Source organism: Nerophis lumbriciformis, linkage group LG33, assembly GCF_033978685.3.
Source record: "Nerophis lumbriciformis linkage group LG33, RoL_Nlum_v2.1, whole genome shotgun sequence".
Classification (NCBI taxonomy): domain Eukaryota; kingdom Metazoa; phylum Chordata; class Actinopteri; order Syngnathiformes; family Syngnathidae; genus Nerophis; species Nerophis lumbriciformis.
In genome coordinates this window covers 5621256-5642673 of record NC_084580.2, presented here as the reverse complement: position 1 = coordinate 5642673, position 21418 = coordinate 5621256, and the positions used below count along the sequence as shown (strand labels likewise).

The window sequence follows — 21418 nt, the reverse complement described above, 5'->3', positions numbered from 1 at the left end:
AGTCACCAGCATCTACCAGTCAAGATATATGAGGACAACCAGGGGGCAATAGCTTTATCTAAGAACCCAGTATGCAGACAGAGGAGCAAACACGTAGATATAAAGTACCACTTTATACGGTCTGCACACACAGAAGGGAACATTTCTATAGAATACTGCCCTACTGCAAACATGGTAGCTGATGTTTTTACCAAGCCAGTGACAAAGGCTAAATTTGAGAAGTTCAAGGGGTATTTGTTTGGAGAGTAATGTGAACTGGCAGATGTGAATAAGTTTGAAGTTTTAACACTGCCAGTATGCAAAAATGTTTTATTTTGGAGTTATGTATTTTATTTTTTTTTTTGTTTACCATTATAGAGAGCTATAAACATGTCTTTGAGTGGGAGTGTTAAGCGCATTTAATAATATAAATAGCAAAGCCATGTTGAATATCTTACACAGTGACGTCATGTGCCTGCGTGCACTGAAATGGTATTGTGAGCATGCACAGAATAAACGGTGCAGTAAGTTCCTGGACCAAAGAAGTAATGGCGGTTTGTTTATTTCCTCCTGTGAATATAAAGTGCTAGCTAACCACATTGGTGACTGTTATGACGATAGACTGCTGCAGAAATGAGTAGTGCTACAAATATTGACTGCCCATTAATAATATGAATGGTTTGGCAGCGCTTAGCCACCATTTAAAATTGGTGTGTCAGCAAACTGGCCCCCCTTGGATTCAGTACTCCCCGATGCAACTGGCTGCTTGACTTCCTCACAGACAGACCCCAGTCTATGAGAGTGGGCGACAACATCTACAGTGCCATCTCCCTGAGCACCGACTCCCCCCAGAGCTGCGTCCTGAGTCCGCTGCTGTTCACATTGATGGCCCATGACTGCTGCGCCAGGTCTACTACTAACCACATTGTGACATATGCGGACGACACGACAGTAGTGTGCCTCATCCATGACAACAACGACATTGACTACAGGGAGGAGGTGAAACATCTGGTTGACTGGTGCAGAACCAACAACCTGGTCCTGAACGTCGACGAGACCAAGGTCGACTTCAGGAGGTACCAATCCAGCCACACTCTACTCTTCGTCAACGGCACAGCAGTGGAGATCGTAAGCAGCACCAAGTTCCTGGGGGTGCAGATAACTGACAATATGACCTTGTCCCTACACACCGGAGCTCTTGTAAAAAGAGCTCAGCAGCGCATGCACTTTTTGCGGCAGAAGAAAAGAGCACAGACCCCCCCCCATTCTCACCACATTCTACAGAGGCACTATCGAGAGCCTACTGACCAACTGCATCTCTATCTGGACTGGAGCCTGCAGTGCCTCAGACTGGAAGTCTCAGCAGAGAGTGGTGAGGACGGCGGAAAAGATCATCAGGACTCCACTTCCTCCTATCCAGGAAATTGCAAAAAGACGCTGCCTGACCAGGGCTCAGAAAATCTGCAGAGACACCTCCCACGCCCACCAAGGACTGTTTTCACTGCTGGACTCTAGAAAGAGGTTCTGCAGCCTCCGTAGCAGAACCTCCAGGTTCTGTAACAGCTTCTTCTTGAACGCATCATAATAATCCCCTCAATTCCCCACAAAAACAGATTAACTTGCTGGACTATAAAGACAATATAACATACATCCATAAACATTGATGCAAATGCAAAAGTGCAATATATGTATCTATACAGTAATCTATTTATATCTGCACCTTATTGCTCTTTTATCCTGCACTACAACGAGCTAATGCAATGAAATGTATTTCTTATCTGTACTGTAAAGTTCAAATTTGAATGACAATTTGTTTTGCGTTTTTCAAGTACATATTTGCGTACGTGTGGTATTGTCCTATTCCAAATGAACGTGCTAATACATACAGTTCTTTAAAATATGATTTCAGCAGGAAAATAGGAACTGTTTGAAATAGGTATAGAAATGTTGGTAGAATAACCAGTTAATGCGACTGGCCAGAGATAATGTAAGCGTTGACCAGCGATTAGTGTCCTTCCTCGCTTGATCTATGAGTGGTCTCAAGTTCAGTGTGAGAAGATCTTTAGAGTGGCGTGATACGTTGACTCTTAAATATGTTAGGGGGCCAGTTATAAATCTGAATTTGCATGATATAAACGTAATGACGTTTATATCATGCAAATTCAGATTTAGTGTGGCCTCGGGCTATGAAATCAATTTAGCAAAGAGTGTATTATTCCCTATTAACAGAAAAGCATTGACAATGGTCAATGCTTTTCTGTCAATGCTTTATGAATTTGCCCCCCTCTATTCTTTCCCAATATTTTGTTGTTTTGTCGCAGCGCGATAGCTAATGGCTCGATGGCGAGATTAAAAAAGATAGGCGACAGCGGACAGCCTTGCCTTGTTCCCCTATGGATGGTGAAATACTCAGAATCAATGTTGTTGGTCCAAATGTGTTTATTTAATTAAATAGGTGTCCATATTCGAGTCGGTCAAAAGCTTTATGTGCGTCCAATGAAATTACAGTTTCTGGAAGTTGGGTCGAGTGTTCAGAATATAAAATATCAAATAAGTGGCGCAGATTGTGATATAATTGCCGGCCCTTTATAAAACCTGTTTGGTCAGGGTAACAATAGTTGGTAATACCAATTCTAATCGTAGGGCAAGGATATTTTAAAATATTTTGTAGTCAAATGTAAGTAAGCTAATTGGTCGATATGATTCGCACTTCATTGGGTCTTTATCTTTTTTTTGGTAGAACAGAGAGTGAGGCTTTGGTCATAGATGCAGGGAGGTTTTTTGTTTAAGCAATTCTTTGTAGACGGAGCAGAGAAGTGGTGTCAATTTACTGGAAAAAGTCTTATAAAATTCAAAGGGGTAACCATCCGGGCCCAGTGCTTTTCTATGTTTCATTAGTTTAATTGCTTGGCCAATTTCAGTATCAGATATTGGCTTTTCTAGGCTGGACTTATGTTTGTCACATAGGGTGGGCAGGTCCAGATTTTCTGCAAAATGTTTGCATGACCACTCTCTGAACTATATAGGGAGGAGTAAAACATTTTAAACTGATCGTTGATGTCTTTTGGGTCTGATTTGATGGTGCCATCAGAGGCTTGTATTTCTGTGATAATAGGCTACAACACCCCCCGCGACCCCAAAAGGGATAAGCGGTAGAAAATGGATGGATGGATGGATAATCGGCAGCCAAAAAATTGCGTAACTGATGAGAAAGCAGCCTACTCACATGTTCTCCATGTTCGTAGTGGCATTCTCTTGATTTAAAAAAATCTCTTCAGCCTGTTCAGAAGCAAGAAGATTGAAAGCTGTCTGCAGTGCAATCCTCTTCTTTTGGAGGTCTTTCGATGTAGAGTCAGAGAGTTGCTGATCAACGTCATGAATAATCATGGTTAATTCTGTGAAGCGTTTCTACCTGCTCTTGTTCAGTCGAGATGTGAATTCTATCATCTGACACCTCAAGTAAACTTTTTGTGTTTCCCACAAGGTAAAAAGATTGATGCTCTACAATCATATAGCACATTTTAACGAGTGGAAAAAAATGTGTTTGCAAGGAAAAAAACGATCCTTGAATAAGTCTAATGTTCCATTAAAAAAAGGAAAGCGCCTTCAGTGTTGGCTTTTTAAATCTACATAGATTTACTACTACTACATGGGCTGGCAAAATATCTTAATAATATGAGCAGATTTGGAGAGAGAACCTGCTGAGCTTTAGAACGATCAAGGTTGCAGATCAGTATTGAAATCTTCCCAATATCAAGTAATGTGTGTCTGACTTTGGGATGTGACTAAGCATTCGCTTCTAGAAATAGGGATTGTCCCAATTTGGGACAATATCAGCCACTACTTTTAAAAATACAAACTGCACATTTTTCCTTTCCATAAATACTGATAAAGTTGAGGAATGCTCATCAAACACTTATTTGGAACATCCCACAGGTGAACAGGCAAATTGGGAACAGGTGAGTGCCATGATTGGGTATAAAAGTAGATTCCCTGAAATGCTCAGTCATTCACAAACAAGGATGGGGCGAGGGTCACCACCATTAATGCTGAAAGGTACATACAGGTTTTGGAGCAACATATGTTGCCATCCAAGCAACGTTACCATGGACGCCCCTGCTTTTTTCAGCAAGACAATGCCAAGCCACGTGTTACATCAACGTGGCTTCATAGTAAAAGAGTGCGGGTACTAGACTGGCCTGCCTGTAGTCCAGACCTGTCTCCCATTGAAAATGTGTGGCACTTTATGAAGCCTAAAATACCACAACGGAGACCCCCGGACTGTTGAACAACTTAAGCTGTACATCAAGCAAGAATGGGAAAGAATTCCACCTGAGAAGCTTAAAAAATGTGTCTCCTCAGTTCCCAAACATTTACTGAGTGTTGTTAAAAGGAAAGGCCATGTAACACAGTGGTGAACATGCCCTTTCCCAACTACTTTGGCACGTTTTGCAGCCATGAAATTCTAAGTTAATTAGTATTTGCAAAAAAAAAATAAAGTTTATGAGTTTGAACATCAAATATCTTGTCTTTGTAGTGCATTCAATTGAATATGGGTTGAAAATGATTTTCAAATCATTGTATTCCGTTTATATTTACATCTAACACAATTTCCCAACTCATATGGAAACAGGGTTTATAGAAGACTTATGAACTCTACTTAAAATCTCTGTCCAGCTATCCTCAGACAGAGTCACTTCTAAATCCTCCTCCCAATCTGACTTAATTTAATTGTGTATGTATACAATGTATACATCTTAAATGTTGTGAACCCCAAACTTGATCATTTAAAAAAGGCACTATCAACAAGAGAAGGAAGGAAATAATTATTTGCTGTGATGGGTGCGAAACTAGAAATAGTCTGTAAACCAAAATAGCTCTTAAAATGAAACCCAATTCTGAATAAGGTTTTCACGATTGGATTTTTTGTAAATGCGGAAGTACAAGATGGGATGGGAGACTGAACCAGAGCCCTAAGAGATACTGGTTCCGTTGAGTTAGCCTCCATAACCAGCCATAACAAAGGGGGATCAAATGCTTTGTAATTGCAGTCAATATTTAAGAATTTTAATTTTGGTGGCCCAGTAGTAAAACCTAAAGTTTTGAGGTGCTATTCCGAATCAACCCGGTTTGATCCGCATTAATAATATAAGAGAGAGTAATATCCAGACATAAAGCCAGCAGTTTAGATGATAAATTTAAATCCACTTTTAACAGGCTAATTGAACAATACTAGCCTTTTTTCAAGAGGAGATAAATTGAAGCTTGGTTGAGCATTTGTTCAGTAGGAGCATTTGTTCAGTAGGACGGTCTGTCGCAAGGACATCAAGTTCTGCCTGTAAAGAGAGCCTTTCCTTATAAATGTATGGGTTTTGAGAAGTAGGGTCAAAGTTGTCTAATAGAGAAATGCGTTGTTTCAAACTAGTCAATTTATTCTTCAGCGCCTCTCACAGTACTGTGGGATGTCGGCCTCAGTACTGAGGCCGACATCCCGGGAGCTACTGGTGTGTTGGAAATATGGCCAGTGACGATAACATACTTCCCATTAGGGTCAGAAATACTATTCAAGTGTACAAAAGGAACAGATTTATGTAGCAAAATAGCAACTTCCTTCAATTTGCCTGAAAATGAAGAGTGGTAGGTCTGTCCTATCCATCCTCTTCTCAGCCTGAAGTGATCATAAGGTTTAAGATGAGTCTCCTGCAAGAAGATTACCTTGACGCTTAGATGTTGAAGATGATGTAATATCTTACTTTGTTTTATAGAATTATTAAGCCCTTTTCAATTAAAACTGATAAACCTAATACCACACCCGCTGGGCGTCACTGTTTGATTAGACTGGGTCATAGCAAAAAGGTGCAAACATCATATAAACAGTGTACAAAAATGCAAGTCTGTGGTAAAAATAAACCTAAATAAGCTTGACTGATGCAAAGAAAAGAAAAAACAAACCAGTGTCCCCCACCCTCCACCCCAGAGCTTTTGCAGAAGCATGCCTCTAAACAGGGTGCATACAACATCCCCTCCCCACAAAAAACAACAATCGCACCTGTTCTACACTGACAAACAACACAGTTGGCGCCAAAAATGTGACATCTAGTTAGAAAATACAGTGCACTAAGGTATATGTTTGAATAAGATAAAAAAGGGCTGTTTAATTACTGCTTACTATTAAAACAAATTCCTTCAATCGAATGTGCAAAAATATATAAAGAAGACCGATATACAACATTTGTAAATTAGTCAATAAGATAATACAAACTATACTTAGTGTAGTAATTTTGTCAGAACACAGCAACTATACTATCTGAATGAGGTAGAACTTAATCAATAAGAAAAGCAAGATATCTCACGCTTCTGGGTTTTGTAGTATTCTTGCTCCAAAATGGCGGCGGCTAGCTAGCATGCTTCCTCGAACGAATCTGGAGCAATCCCATTTTAATGTTTTTGCCCACAAAGTCTGCTGCCTTTGTTGGGTCATCGAACCTGTGGGTCTCGCCGTTGGGCAGGGCGATCCGTAACGTCACTGGATAGAGAAGCTTAAACCTCATGCTGGGGCAGGAGTGCAACTTCTTCACCGGAGCAAAGGCGGTCTGTTTCCAAGCCACGGTCCGAATAAAGTTGTGAACAATCGAGATCCTCCTGTCCACCCAGGAGAGTGGGGAAGCTTCACCAGCTCGGCACAGAATCTGGTTGCGAGTTTGGAATAAATTCCCTCTGACAACAAGTGGCCGCAGAGGCACGCCATCTTTCGGTCCCGCTCTGTTCAAAATTGGCCCATCATCGAGTCCAAGCAAATCCTTCAGGAGGTGGGATGTAAACTCAGTGGGACGAGGGCCTTCACAGCCCTGACGGAGGCCCACCACACGGATATTGTGCCATCTCAAGCGACTTTCAAGAGAGTCACATTTCTTTAAGAGGAAAACGACTGTAACATTTAGCTTTTAAACGCTAGCAGGCAAATCGGCTAGCTCCCTATTGCCAAACACGTTCTACGTAATTTTTAACTCACTTGGAGGTGTCCAGCTGGCAATAATGTCACATATTACAGTATGGAGAGGACATAAATACTGCTACCTTGACACCTGAAAATGAAGCCAATTTGCATATACAGTACTATTTTCAACTGTAGTTTGGTTAGCTGAACTCCTCTGTAAAAATTTAGCAAGAGTGTGTATAATACACTTAGATGAATGTTTACCTGCACCAGGCTGGCATTTATGTTGCTTGTCCTCTTTTCAGACTTGTTGTGGATGGTGGCTGACAGTTGTATAATCTGTCCTGGTGTATAACCCTTCATGTCTGTTTGGGCTTTCAGGATCACTGTTCCAGTTTTTAATAGCATGTAATTGAACTCCTGGGTCACTGAAGAAGTGCAGGTCCCCTGGATACAAAATGAAGAGATTCCATACATTAGTGACATATACAGTATTACTGGCTGTTAAATTTAACCTAAGACAATGTCCCTATTTAAATTGATATTATACCAGACATAAAAGCATATTTATTATATTAGTTTAGACTAATATCGTCATTGGTAGGACTAGGGATGGGTACCAAATAAGGTACTTTTTCGGCACTGACCAAATCCTGCCGGTCCTACGGGGCACCGATTCAAGTAAAATCCATCTGTGCCATATTGCGGTACCCGGTTGCACTATGGAACTTGCCGATCACTCTGCTGAAAGAGCAGACTCTGCGATACTACCTCTTTGTAATGTTGCAATTTTCAATGAAAACAAAAAAAATAACTAAAAAACGTTCGAACATAAGTTAACTTAAGTAAGGCTCCAATTGTCCAAATACGTGCGAGCTTGATGCTAATTGGCTTTGCAATTGACATGATATTGATTAGCATTAGCAAATTTACTTGGTGATTTTTACCACATCCGAAATGTTAATAAAAATTACAACTAAGATGCATGTTTCAATCAAGGGCACAATCAAAAAAAAAAAACACCATAAAGTATAGACCGTTGCTATCTAACGTCTTGGTCGTGCAACTGTAATTGCAACTTAATGGCTTGCTTACAAATGATAATATGACAATAATAAAACAAAATATAACAACTGGACAGCACTTATTATAATCAGCAATTTTTTTATGTCATAATAAAATGTTTATTTTATTTTCAAAAACAATGTTTATTACCAATCCCAAAAGTACCGAAAATTGGTATCTGTATCGACTCCCAGGTACCGGGAAATGGCATCGTCTTGGTTAAAATGTGAACATTACCCATATCTAGGTAGAACAGTGGCACATGAAATATACACTGGGGACCAAAAGTAGAGAACAACCCACAATTTTGTAATACTTCAAATTAATATCTTTGGTTGTATTTGAAATGGTCTATGTTCTGAAGCACAGTTTAAAATATTACACTATATAATATATTTGGAAAACACTTTGATATACCTGCCAGGTTTTAATTATCACATGATGCAAACTCCTTTATTATCTGACAAACCATATTTAACTGGCAGCCTAACTTTCCAGTGTGTACAGACTTTGCAAGATGGTGAGCCCTTCTAAAGTGACTGAAACCCTTCAGTGGTAGGTAAAGGCCAAAGGGATGACCCAGCCTTAGGAAGATACGTTGTTCCAAATCCATAAAGTTTAAAATATTCTTTCTTTACAACATAAAACGTGGCTTTCTGCTAGTGTCTGCTGGTGGTGACCTTTGGTAGCGGCGATGGGCTCTTGGGTCAAGAGGGCCTTGCCTGCCAAGGAGATAGGCCGTGCAGTTGAGTGGGCGGAGTGCTGTCCTCTCCCCCCTCACTGTTTCCTCCACAACACACCACAACCGGCATTTTTTGGTACCAGTTTCTAATTGGGTTGGTTGAGGAGGACCGTTAAGGTTGTGGACAAATGATACGGCTATCTGTATTTTTTTCTATCTAGCTGAATGTCAGAATTATAACTCGCTGACATATTCACTTCAGGTGCTGCTACGCATAAAAAAAGGCCCCCGCAGGATCTGATAATCAGCTAGGAATAGTCACAAATAAGGAAGCAGCACCACACACAACTTTCCACATATTTGCTCTTCAAAAGTCCTTTACGCACACTAATAACAATTTGTTTCATTTTGATTATGCTTTACTCGCAACCGACTCTGACTGCGCTTTGTCAAATGTCGTTGTAGGGATCTAGTAATTCAAAAGTGAATATTAATCCACTGAAAAAAGTGAAACATGTATGTAATATAATAAGCCATAAAAATGCTCTGAAGAGAGATAGCATCAGTTGACACTTGACAGGTCTGACATCAGGTCTGCGTTTTCCTAGCATTAAAACACACCTTGCTTAAATGCACACCGAGCTAACATGCTAATTGATTTCCACTGCATATTTAGGGATGGTACCAACTTCGGTTCCACAATGGCCTCGGTGCCGACGTAAACAGTGGTGACCAGAACGAAAAAAAAGCAGCTATCGTTGCCTGATTTCGGTGCTAAATGAATGCAAACTCAGGAACATGCAACAAGTGCTAACGGTGATATTGTGCAAATACTGTCTTGTGAGTACAGTGGTAGCTCAACTTAATATTATTTTATTATAATGAGCGGTCTCTTGGCTTTTTGTTATTTGAACTTTAACTTGAAGTTTCAAGCACAACTTGAGTTACGAGCCTCCAAACCCGAGCTGGCATAACAAATGCCACAGTGAACCCCATAAGATCTGCCCAAAAATATCCAACAAACTTCTTTTTTTTACAACCATTGGAAAACATTAGTTAAGGTCGAGGTACCACTCTACTGTAATGTCCTGACAAAAGCACACATTGTCTGACACTCTTTTTAATCTTTGGCGACCATACCATGCCACCAGCAGCCTTCATAACACTGCAGCACTAGCCTGTAGCCACAACAACAAAGCACTTCCTCATTATGCACCAATGACAGTAACGATGAGCGAGGTAAATTCAGGAACCTCCGGGATTATGAGAATCGGTATTACATAGGCAGGTTGTTTTTCTATACATTCAAGATGCAATAATTATGACAATGAATTGTGGATTTTATTTCTTATTTTTGAATAAGTTCACTTTGTCAACTTCAATGTCACAAAATTCCAAATTGATAAAAAAATAATTGTTGTAAATAAATACATTCAAATATTGTTTAACACTTTAAAATTACCCATTTGGTACTAGTATTGGTTAAAATGCAAACGATACCCATTTGAAATTTAGACACACTATCACAGCAGACACGCTGTAAGGGAGTAAGGGGAAAGGGCCAAAAACAGCCAGTCATCAGGCAAATACTGGCCAACCATGTCCCCACTCTTTTCTTCCCAGTCCCCCTTAACCTCCTGTTGAATTACTGATGCTGTGCCCCTTACTTTTAAAAAGTGCTCTAAAACTTGCTGGTAGACGGCTGCGTTGACCCTGGATCTCAGGAAACAGAGTGGACCGACACCAGCAGATGACATGGCACCCCAAACCATGACCCAACCATGCAAATTTTGCATTTCCTTTGGAAATCGAGGTGCCAGAGTCTGGAGGAAGACAGGAGAGGCACAGGATCCACGTTGCCTGAAGTCTAGTGTAAAGTTTCCACCATCAGTGATGGTTTGGGGTGCCATGTCATCTGCTGGTGTCGGTCCACTCTGTTTCCTGAGATCCAGGGTCAACGCAGCAGTCTACCAGCAAGTTTTAGAGCACTTCATGCTTCCTGCTGCTGACCTGCTCTATGGAGATGGAGATTTCAAGTTCCAACAGGACTTGGCGCCTGCACACAGCGCAAAATCTACCCGTGCCTGGTTTACGGACCATGGTATTTCTGTTCTAAATTGGCCCGCCAACTCCCCTGACCTTAGCCCCATAGAAAATCTGTGGGGTATTGTGAAAAGGAAGATGCAGAATGCCAGACCCAAAAACGCAGAAGAGTTGAAGGCCACTATCAGAGCAACCTGGGCTCTCATAACACCTGAGCAGTGCCAGAAACTCATCGACTCCATGCCACGCCGCATTAACGCAGTAATTGAGGCAAAAGGAGCTCCAACCAAGTATTGAGTATTGGACATGCTCATATTTTTCATTTTCATACTTTTCAGTTGGGCAACATTTCTAAAAATCCCTTTTTTGTATTAGCCTTAAGTAATATTCTAATTTTGTGACACACGGAATTTTGGATTTTCATTTGTTGCCACTTCAAATCATCAAAATTAAATGAAATAAACATTTGAATGCATCAGTCTGTGTGCAATGAATAAATATAATGTACAAGTTACACCTTTTGAATGCAATTACTGAAATAAATCAAGTTTTTCAAAATATTCTAATTTACTGGCTTTTACCTGTATATGTTTAAGAGTTATTTCTTTATTCATAGTCATGTTTGAAGCTAGTGTTTTTCCATTTGTACTCTTTCTATTTTTCATTTTATGTCCGCAAGTAAACTGTGTGTGTTACCTTGACGACTTGGAATGTAAGAGTTGGAGTACTCCCTTATATCTTATCTGTAGTAGAACAATGAGCCTGTATTTCTTTCCGGACAGGTGGGGTCTTTCATGTGCTAGACGTGGGCTCTTCCGTTTGAGTGTCAGATCAACTAGAGCAGCCGATATGAATGTATTGGTTGTGTTGAACTCTTAAAGCTTTAGTATAAACTTGAAAAGATTCCATTTCTGTCTTGAGGGTCCTTCTTACTCAGCATATATGTCATCGAAAGAACTTGGAATTGACCAGTAACTTAGATTCCCTTGGAGGAAGAACTGGTCTGACGCAACACTATCTTTGCTGTGATAGCCCCGGTCACTACTACTCCGAAAACAGCAAAAAACTTGACTCGGTGGAGAAAAAAGACGCGAGTATGGCTTTGTGTACCTCATGCACCTTTCTCATTGAAAGGTTGTACCTGCTCGAAGGATGTGCCTGCTAGTTAGAGCAACAACATAACAATGTAACTTTAGATGGAGTGGACACGCTTGCGAGCGTTAGCCATATTTGGCTAACTAGCACGGTTAACATTAGCCCTAGCAGTCTGCTTGCTACGATGAGTCGGTTATGACGCATAACAAATTTAGCCGAATAGCTACTCCTATATTCCAGTCTACCAGCCACCACACTTTAGTTTTAGGTTACTCCATCACCCGCAACATTAAATTTAGCAAAACAGAAAAGAAAATGTGAATTTCGTAGCCCAGAGCACCCGACATTGGAGCTCACGATAGGAGGCTGACTCGCAAGAGTCCTAGAAAACTTACGGCAGGCTAACCACAATACTAGCTACTCGAATATTGTTTTACACTTAAACTCCAACGACACCTGGATAAGGCAATCTGAGATTACAAACAAGAAGAAAAAAGTATGACTTGTAATCTTGCTAGGAAGATGGCTCGGCATCGAGTAAGTGTGTCTGGTCTCTGCCTGCAAGGAGCGATGATGAAAATGATTAGTCCTGCTTAACAGGTGGCTGGATATTTTTTGCAGCTAACAGGGCTATATAACCGTATAGAGGTCAAGTCTGCCCTCTTTATGGGGCAGACCTGACCTGCTGAGGATGGACAGCCTTTACAGACAGCGTGTGATATTTTTTAAAGATTGACAGGTGAGGACGTTGGGGCTGTTTGTGTGTCATGTCTCCGTCCAAGAAAAGAAAAGAAAACCCATAAAACACTCACTAATGAAAAAAAAAACATCAATCTGTATTTCCTGCGAGTGTTTTGTAAGCTTCAACTGGGTCAGATACAACAAATCAGTATTCCTGAGCCTTTACCTAATGCTTACTCGTCAGCTTACATTCCTCGGCTGCCACTAGCTATCATGCTAACCGTTCCCGACTACATCCATGGTTGAATCTACCCCGCTCCCGAAGATTTCTGCAGTGGCCTACTCTCTTTAGTCAGAGATCCACATTCCTCATTGTTGTATTGCTGCTCCTTTCTGTGATTGTCTTCACTCCTTGTGCACAGGACAAAATGCTCAAATGACACATTTTGAACAACAACTTGTGTTTAAAAATCACAGTAACTAGCAAAATAAAGTTTTTGTCTGTAGAGGCCTCTGTGCATCTACTCAGCACAGACGTGATCACCTGTACACTCTCGCCACTTACATGACGCTATCAAACAACTAGCCAGTCACCACAGATTTAATTTCAACAATTAAAGATATGAACTTGATATTCAATAAACACTCGTTTTCACTTCTCAATGGTGTTACGGCTCAAGCACTTGCCGCCGCTCAGATTTTAGGTTTATAAGTACCAATGATTGTCACACACACACTAGGTGTGGTGAGATTATCCTCTGCATTTGACCCATCTTCAGTGCGCTCACAGGAGCGCACCTCAGTACATGCCCACGTGCGTTCCTCTCCTGCTGTGGCCGTGCCCCTGCGCGGCTGCGCTCACTCTGCAATCAACGCACCTGACACTGATGAGGATGCCGCACACTATTTAGACCAGCGCGTTCTGCGTTCCAATGCCAGAACGTAGCTACTTGTATTTGTACAGTAAGCCCACACGTCTCTAGCTCTCCTTCCATGTGCCTACTTGCTCTCCATGTCCCCCCCCTCTGTGCTCATTGTGTTTTGTCCTGTTTTGTCGTCCCACAGCTTCTCTCTGTTCCCTGGATTTGAGATGTGCGTCTCGTCTCCCCGGATTTCCCCTGGACTTCTTGCTGCCTTTCCGGATCTCGACTTCTCGCGTGCCCACGGACTTTCGAGCCTGCCTTGCCCTCTCTGGACTTCCACATCCTTCGCAACAAGCACCTTCAACACTTGCCGGTAACACTCTCCAGTTAATTACAGCACATAGGCGCACACCACACATTTTGGTTAGTTTCACACGTCATATTCTTGTACTAATAAACACGAAGGCTAAGCGACGCCCCTGTCTCAGGGCCGTCTCCTTCTCCACTGTACCATTACAGGTGTGCTTATTTGTGCAATGGTGTTTATGGGACGTGATGTAATGACATGAGAAAATACACATAACATACTCAGACTGTATTCTTTTTATATGTTACTTTTATTAACTGTGGCAGAATCACCATAGAGGCTATAGATCTACACTAGAGATGCGCGGTTTGCGGACACAACCGCGGAGTCCGCGGATTATCCGCGGATCGGGCGGATGAAATAAAAAAAAATAAGATTTTATCCGCGCGCGGGTCGGGCGGATTAATTAGATTTTTTTTTTTTTTTTTGCGGGTGGCAGTTAAACCAATTCGGAAATATATATACATAGTTAAATGTTGTTACCCACATACGAAAAACGAGCAGGCACCTGCTGCATATGCCACAACAGAAGAAAAAAAAAGAAAAGAGATGGACACTTTTACGGAGCGGAGAAGTGACGCCTCGCCGGGGTCCGGGACCGAGGCCCCTTCCCCCGAGAGGGCCCCACCGGGAGCCGTAGCTGAGGCGATCCGCGAGAAGGGCCCGACGCACGTCCAGGGTCACTACCGCGCCCACCGCACCGACACCCCGCCTCGTCCGCGGCCGGCGTCACGCGCAGCAGGTAAGCAGCTTACCTGCCCGCCACCCCCGTGGCCGGGGGCTCGTAACAGGGGTCACTCCGCGCGCTCCGCCCGCGCAGCTTACCTGCCCGCCACCCCTGTTGCCGGGGGCGCGTAACAGGGGTCACTCCGCGCACAGTGCGCTCACGAAAGGGGTGGGGCTCACCCTGGTTGATATAGAGAGCAGGACGGTGGCCATGGAAGTCGGAACCCGCTAAGGAGTGTGTAACAACCCACCTGCCGAATCAACTAGCCCTGAAAATGGATGGCGCTGGAGCGTCGGGCCCATACCTGGCCGTCGCCGGCAGCGAGACGCGCTTGGAGGTGCGGTCAGCGCGGCTCCCATATGATTGCGCACTGCTGTGCATCTGGGTCGTGACAGCGTGGCACGCGAAAGTCTGTGCTGCATTGGATCAGTCTCCTTTCTTTAACAGGCAAAAGCTTTATAACCTCACCATACCTGCCAACTTTTGAAATCAGAAAAACCTAGTAGCCAGGGTCCAAGGGCCGCAGGACCCGGTAGGTCCAGGACAAAGTCCTGGTGGAGGGTTCAGGGCTTCGCCCCCCGACGCAAAATGATTATTAGCATTCAGACAGGTTAAAATGTTGCTAAAACCATCACTTTTCTATGAGTCACAGTGACATTTCAAAACAAAAATATTACAGCAAAAATCATATGGGTTGATTGGCATGTTTATTCTGTAAGCTAACTTCATTTGAAATTATTTTGACAGTTAATGCCAGTTATCCTGTCAACCTTTCACAAGACTTCAATTTGTTAATTGAAAGTATAAACAGTATAACACTTTTTACAGTAAACAAATGGTAAAACAGTACTAAACAATTCCATAAAAAAAAAATTTGGTGTCATTAACTTTCTGTCCAAGCTTGTATAATCTACTGCCTTGTTCAATTGTAAAAAATATTCTGTGCCTAAAATTCACATTTCTATCACAATTATCATACTGTAAACATGGTAAACTAACTTCATTAAAATTAATAGTCCTGTCAATAGCATGGAATTACAATTCAAATGTAGTTTTTTTGTAAGCCTTTCAAAAGAATTCAAAATATGAAAAATTAATGAAAATTAATTTAAGCCATCAGACACTTGAAAAGTGGCACATCACATCTCTAATGTAATCTTTGAACTTTTCAACAGAAATAGCACTGCAAAAATATTAAGGACATACTTCTGTATTTTGGTAGTTATGCTGTCAACATTTAACAAGATTTCTTCAACTTGGACTTGAAAGCATAAATAGTATAAACACTTTTAACAGTATGTCGTGCTGTGAAATACAGCCGACAGGATTGCGCACCAAACACGAAGCAAGACCAAAGCGCATGGTGCAGGAGAACAAAGGACTTCTTTCATTTAAGGTTTGTGATAAACCATCAAACTCATTTGTTAAAAGGACTCTATAGTAATATAAAGCGAATTTTTCTGGACATTATCATGCAAGAAAAGTTTATTTTTGGGACCGCGATCACCGCGTAATGATTTTTAAAGGTTGCATTACAAACATTTAACTGTCCCATGTGATCAGCCAGTGCGATTGGAAATCCATGCTCAATTATTGCCTCCGTAAATAAAACTTCGGCATTTATCACATCCAAAGAATCTGTTTGGGCGACGAAAAACGTTGAAAGTTTTCCACTTGTATCGCTAGCAACGGCATTAGACTTGTGTTTTTTTGTCCCAACGTGGTCTTTTACATCGCTAATTCCTCCGTGTCCGATCGAAAAATCTTGTCTGCACAAGGTGCAATTCGCGTAGTTTTCACCCTTTTTTTTTTTTTTAATTAATATTAGATATATAACAACGGGCGGGTGCGGGCGGATGGCGGGCGGGTGCAGTTCTGATCAAACGTTACATCGGGTGGATGGCGGATGGTTGACGACTTTCTGACGCGGTTGCGGATGAAATAAATTGCCTATCCGCGCATCTCTAATCTACACCCTGATGCCCCTTTCCACCGCAGGAACTTTTACAAGCACTTTCCCATTTACCCTGGTAAATAAAATACCCCCCCCGCTTTTCCACCAAAAACTATCGGGGTAAAAAGTGTTTTGAAGCGGCAACTCCAGGTCTTCATTGGGACTGTGACACCGTTATTAAAAGATAAATGTGAAAACGAGGAGGCAGTAATTGAGTGGAACTAAGGTAAATCACATCACATTTTCACAGTCAGTGAAACGCCATTTGTGTACAGTAGTTATAGCTTCAACCCTAGTGAACCGAATGCTACAATAATGCTAACGGGTTCACTCTGAATCTGTTGTGTTTATGGTGTGCGATAAACACTGACATTTATCATTTCTATATTGTTATTTACAGCTGAAATGGATCATAAGGACTTGCCTGACCTTCATTAATTCATCATTTACTGAGGGTACGGCTTTCTGACTGTTGGACACTGCGGACAAAAGTCTGACTTTTTATGTAAAATTTGGTACAATCTGTTTTTAAATCATATAATTTTGTATCTTGTTCCTTTTTGTCTGTTTAGCTACATGGCCTCATTTATATAAACTACCCTAAACTGTGAAATGCGGTGGAAACAAACCACAGTTCTACAAAAACATATAGTTCCAGGAACCTAAAGTTCCTGAAGTTTTGGTGGAAAAGTAACTCATGTGATCAGTCAGTATACAGTACTACGTAGTACCGCAATCTGTTTATTTCTCTCTTAAAAAAATAAAATAAAATAAAAAGGCACATACATATACTGTTGGAAAAATCAAAGACAGTCTTATAAAAAAACAATAATTACTCTACTTTTTGCATTTTTCAAGAGTGTGAAAGCGTGAAAGTACAGCCGGTGAAAAGACGTTAGTGGTAAATCCCTCAATTATCATTTTACTTTTCTTCATGGTAAAGTGTAGATCATGTCTAATATAGTACGGAATACCATTTTTATTAATCAATTACAGATTGAAGTATAATGTTTTGATTATTGAATAATTCAAATAATGTGTACATCTTATCCTAATATGAAAGTCTATTGTTAGTGTGGCCCGCGAGTTTTACATTTCTCAATGAGTGAAAGTTACAGCAGGGTTGCTATGGAGAGTTTTCTTCTGTGCCTGACTGGCTGTCTTGTTTCTATTGGGCACACACGGACAATTGTCCCAGCGCGCCGTGTTCACAACACTTATAAAAGAAAGTTTTTAAAGTTGCTACCCAGCGGGATATGATTCGTATATGTTGTGGCATACAGTTGTGGATCACAAAAATCACAGAGGACAAGAGCGGTGAGTACGACAAGTCTTTTAACGTCCTCACCGTCAGTGATTCAAAAAAACAAAATCTACTGTGCCAATAGAACAAAAAGGTACTGCGAGAAAAGGTTCAGACACATAATCACAAAACACGATGAGCAGGGACGTGCAGGAAGGCACAGGACGTGACTGGTCTTTACATGCAGCAGCGTAGCATGCTGCATGAAGCATCAAACAATAACCAGCAATAAAACAGCTCTGCCTCCAACTTGGGCAGGAATACAAAAACATAAGCGGTCACTTTATTATAGGAAAAAACTCAAAACAATGAAACTGCCCAAAACTGTGTCACACAGGGTGTGGCACGTACATGTCTCTTTCTCATAAAATAAATCAAAGTGGTGCGTACGCGGAGGGATAAAAGAACAGTAAGGAACTCATTGTCGCCTAATGTAGTCTGCAGTCACATAGCTACACCTGTCCGTCTGCAAAAACAGTACACGGTAACCTGGACCAATTATAGCGTCACACAGTTATTTGTGGGTCATTATTTTTTCATTTGCATCGCGCTATTTGCATGCTATTTGCATGCTATTTGCATTGCCTCACACAATGAACACTACATAATATTCAATATAATTTGTTCGACCGCCGTTCTGCAGAACAGGAAAATAAGCGGAAATGACGTTCTCCGTGAATAGAGACGTTCTCTGTGCGTTGGCTAAACACGACAGTGACACCAAGTAGAATTAAAATATATTCCACATCCCCAAATATTTATTTACTTATTTCTTATTCTTAATTTGTTTTTATTTGTGTATTTTATCATATTTTGTGTTAAAAAATTAAAATAAATACATTTGAAAATGTTTTAATTTTTTTAAACAAAGCTTTTCTTGTGGAAAACCAGATGCGGCCCAGGCTCATCCAGACTCTGCCTCTAGCGGCCCCCAAGTAAATTGAGTTTTAGACCCGTGATATAGAATATTTATACATTTTAGAGTAAAAGGGAAATAATAAAAAAAATACAGTAAATGCCTTACCCATATGTCTGGAATTTTGTTCAGGTTGAGGGGGTCCAACAGGTAGAAAGGTTTCTCTGTACTGTAATCTTTGGTAAAGCGTGGTGTGTTAATGAAAGCTTTCACTCTGTAATCTATCCTACCATAGCTGCCCTGAAAAGATGTTGGAGCAGAGCCTGGAACAAAGACAGATATGGAAATGAGGCACAGTGTTTGTGTCTGTATGTCTGTGTGTGCGAATGTGTATGTGCGTGTTTGCATGTGTGTATGGGTGTGTGTGTGTGTGTGTGTATTTGGAACACACAAATGCAATTTAATTGTCAGAATGCCATACAGGAACATTTTTAAATGTTTTATTTAAATTCACATAATTTATTTGCTCAAAACTTGGTAACAGTTTTATCCAAAGTTCCATCTGGGTTTATTTTGAAGATAAATTTGCCAGCGAGCAAAGAGTTGCAGTCTCCTCACTCATATTTGCACTGGCGTATGCATTGACCTGATCACACAGCCTTTCAGGTAACCATCCACCGTTAAGGTAAAGAAGCATGAACAGTCAAAATAAACTGCGTGATTAACCTGCATAAAATACATGATGCTATGATTTTTTGTGACATGAGCTGCATGAGCGTCTAAAATTTATTATCACAGTAAATAAATCATATTTAATATATAAGCTTCTTACTCAGTCCAAGTTTAAGCCCTTTGATACCATACTGTTCTAATGTGTTAATTAAGATGTTATGGTTAATTGGAATAAATGCTTTTGTTTGGTCTATAAATACTGTGACTGCACGCAGTTTACGATTAACTGCACTGATCATTTCCTCCGTTATTTTGACTAGTACCATTAATGTTTGTTAGCTCTGTATTCTTCTTGGCTGTCCACAAGTGTTCCATTTCATAGGTCAATTCCTGTCAATGGGAGAGGACGCAAAGAAAAATGCTCCGCTTTTGCCGCCGGGGTTTTTTGTTAAATTTGAATTTGTTTTAAAGTAAGGTACAAAATTGTTGAAATAAACAAGTGCCGCAAGTCGCTAAAAGCAACTGCCGTTAGCGAGCTGATACGAGAGGCACTGATGTCAGATAGCTGCTGCGATGTCAAAATCTAAAAGAAAATCTCAAATACTGAAAACTTCGGTGTCATCTGAATGACATGATTCTCTGGACACAGGACACGAGGGGAGCAAGATTTGATGTTGGACACAGGACACGATGGGAAGATTTGATGCTAAAAAAAATAGTCGATGACATAGAAAGAGTAAGAATAGAACACAAAGCAGACCTGGAAAGAGTATTAAGAGAACTTAAAGAAGATTACAAAGCAGACCTTGAAAGAGTAACAATAGAACTTAGAAGATCAGAGAAAAGCAACAACAGAATACAAAGATCTGAGAAGTCTGCAGGAAAATATAGAAAGTCTGCAAAGTCAGAATAACAATATAAAGGACTTTCAGGAAATGCGTCAAGAAATGAGGATTCTTCAAGAAGAAGTTATTGCAGTGAAACAAGACAACAACATGCTAAGGAATATCATAGATGAAATGGATCAGGAAAAACGAATTAATGATATTGTGACAGCGCACCGAATTAAACCAAGATCCTACACGAAAGATGTGAATAATGGAGGAAAACCAGATGAAATGGATGTTGCCTCAGCAGAACAGCAAGTAGTCTACTTTATGCAATCAAATTAATCGACATTAATACCATCAAAACATGCATCTCAGTGAATGGAAGAAACAACAACTCCAGTCATCCTTGTGAAACTCGTTAACAGAAAATTTAAAATGGCACTGCTGAAACAGGGAAAGAAGCTGAAGGGAACAAATGTGTACATGAAAGAGCATCTCACAAAACGTAATGCTGAAATCGCCAAGAAAGCAGGGAAAAATTCAGGGAACTTGGAACGCCAACTGTAAAATCTACATCAAGCTGAATGGAGTTCTTGTTGTCCATGACATCAAGGACCTGGCAAATTATTAAAGTTGACACTGCTTCCACAACGACGATAATGGAGTCTGACGGAAAACAAACACTTAAATTCAACACCAACACTACTGGAGACCACTAAACAAGAATACCTAGATTCAGAAGCGCATCCCCCTACAATTATAGATATTATTGAAACAACATCAAAGATTGTTTTACAGGAAAATATGGAATCCTCTGTACATCCGTCAATACCACAGAGCAACCTGAAGTCAGGGCTGCGGCTGTGCATTCAATTCATGTGGCTTAATAAGAGTTTCAATAAAAAAAATTACGGAAATAAGGCAGATAACGCAGCGCCAAACCATTTTGAAGTTTTCAAATATAATATTCTAAACCAGGGGTGTCAAACTCAAATACAGAGTGGGCCAAAATTTAAAACTGAACAAAGCCGCGGGCCAAGTTTGAAAAAATTAACCTTTTAATAGGGACCCAAACAAGTTTTGCATTGAATATTGAACAAGCAAGGCTTATATAACTTTAGAGTGACATGCAAAATCGAAATTCAAATAATAATAATAATAATACAAAAATATCAATGGCATATCAAATACAATTTAAATACAAATTGAATGCCTCTTTTCTATTTGCAGCCTTCTGAGTTATATATCAACATTAACTTTTTCCACAGGCTAATAAATCCTTCCATCCATCCATCTTCTTCCGCTTATCCGAGGTCGGGTCGCGGGGGCAGCAGCCTAAGCAGGGAAGCCCAGACTTCCCTCTC

At 40.7% G+C, this 21418-nt stretch overlaps 1 protein-coding gene and 1 long non-coding RNA gene across 2 annotated transcripts in view; one reads left to right on the top strand and one right to left on the bottom strand.

The window, feature by feature from the left end:
- The window catches only part of LOC133575557 (uncharacterized), a 37356-nt gene extending 23501 nt beyond the window's left edge, over positions 1–13855 (top strand). Inside the window, exon 2 of the long non-coding RNA XR_009811509.1 lies at positions 13548–13855. This is a non-coding gene — a long non-coding RNA (uncharacterized lncRNA). The remainder of the gene's footprint in view (positions 1–13547) is intronic.
- The window catches only part of arrdc1a (arrestin domain containing 1a), a 96803-nt gene that overhangs the window by 35377 nt on the left and 40008 nt on the right, over positions 1–21418 (bottom strand). The window contains exons 4-5 of the mRNA XM_061928218.1: positions 18721–18875; positions 7181–7363 (exon numbers count right to left, since the gene is read on the bottom strand). Of these exons, the coding sequence (XP_061784202.1) occupies positions 7181–7363; positions 18721–18875 (338 nt within the window). The remainder of the gene's footprint in view (positions 1–7180; positions 7364–18720; positions 18876–21418) is intronic.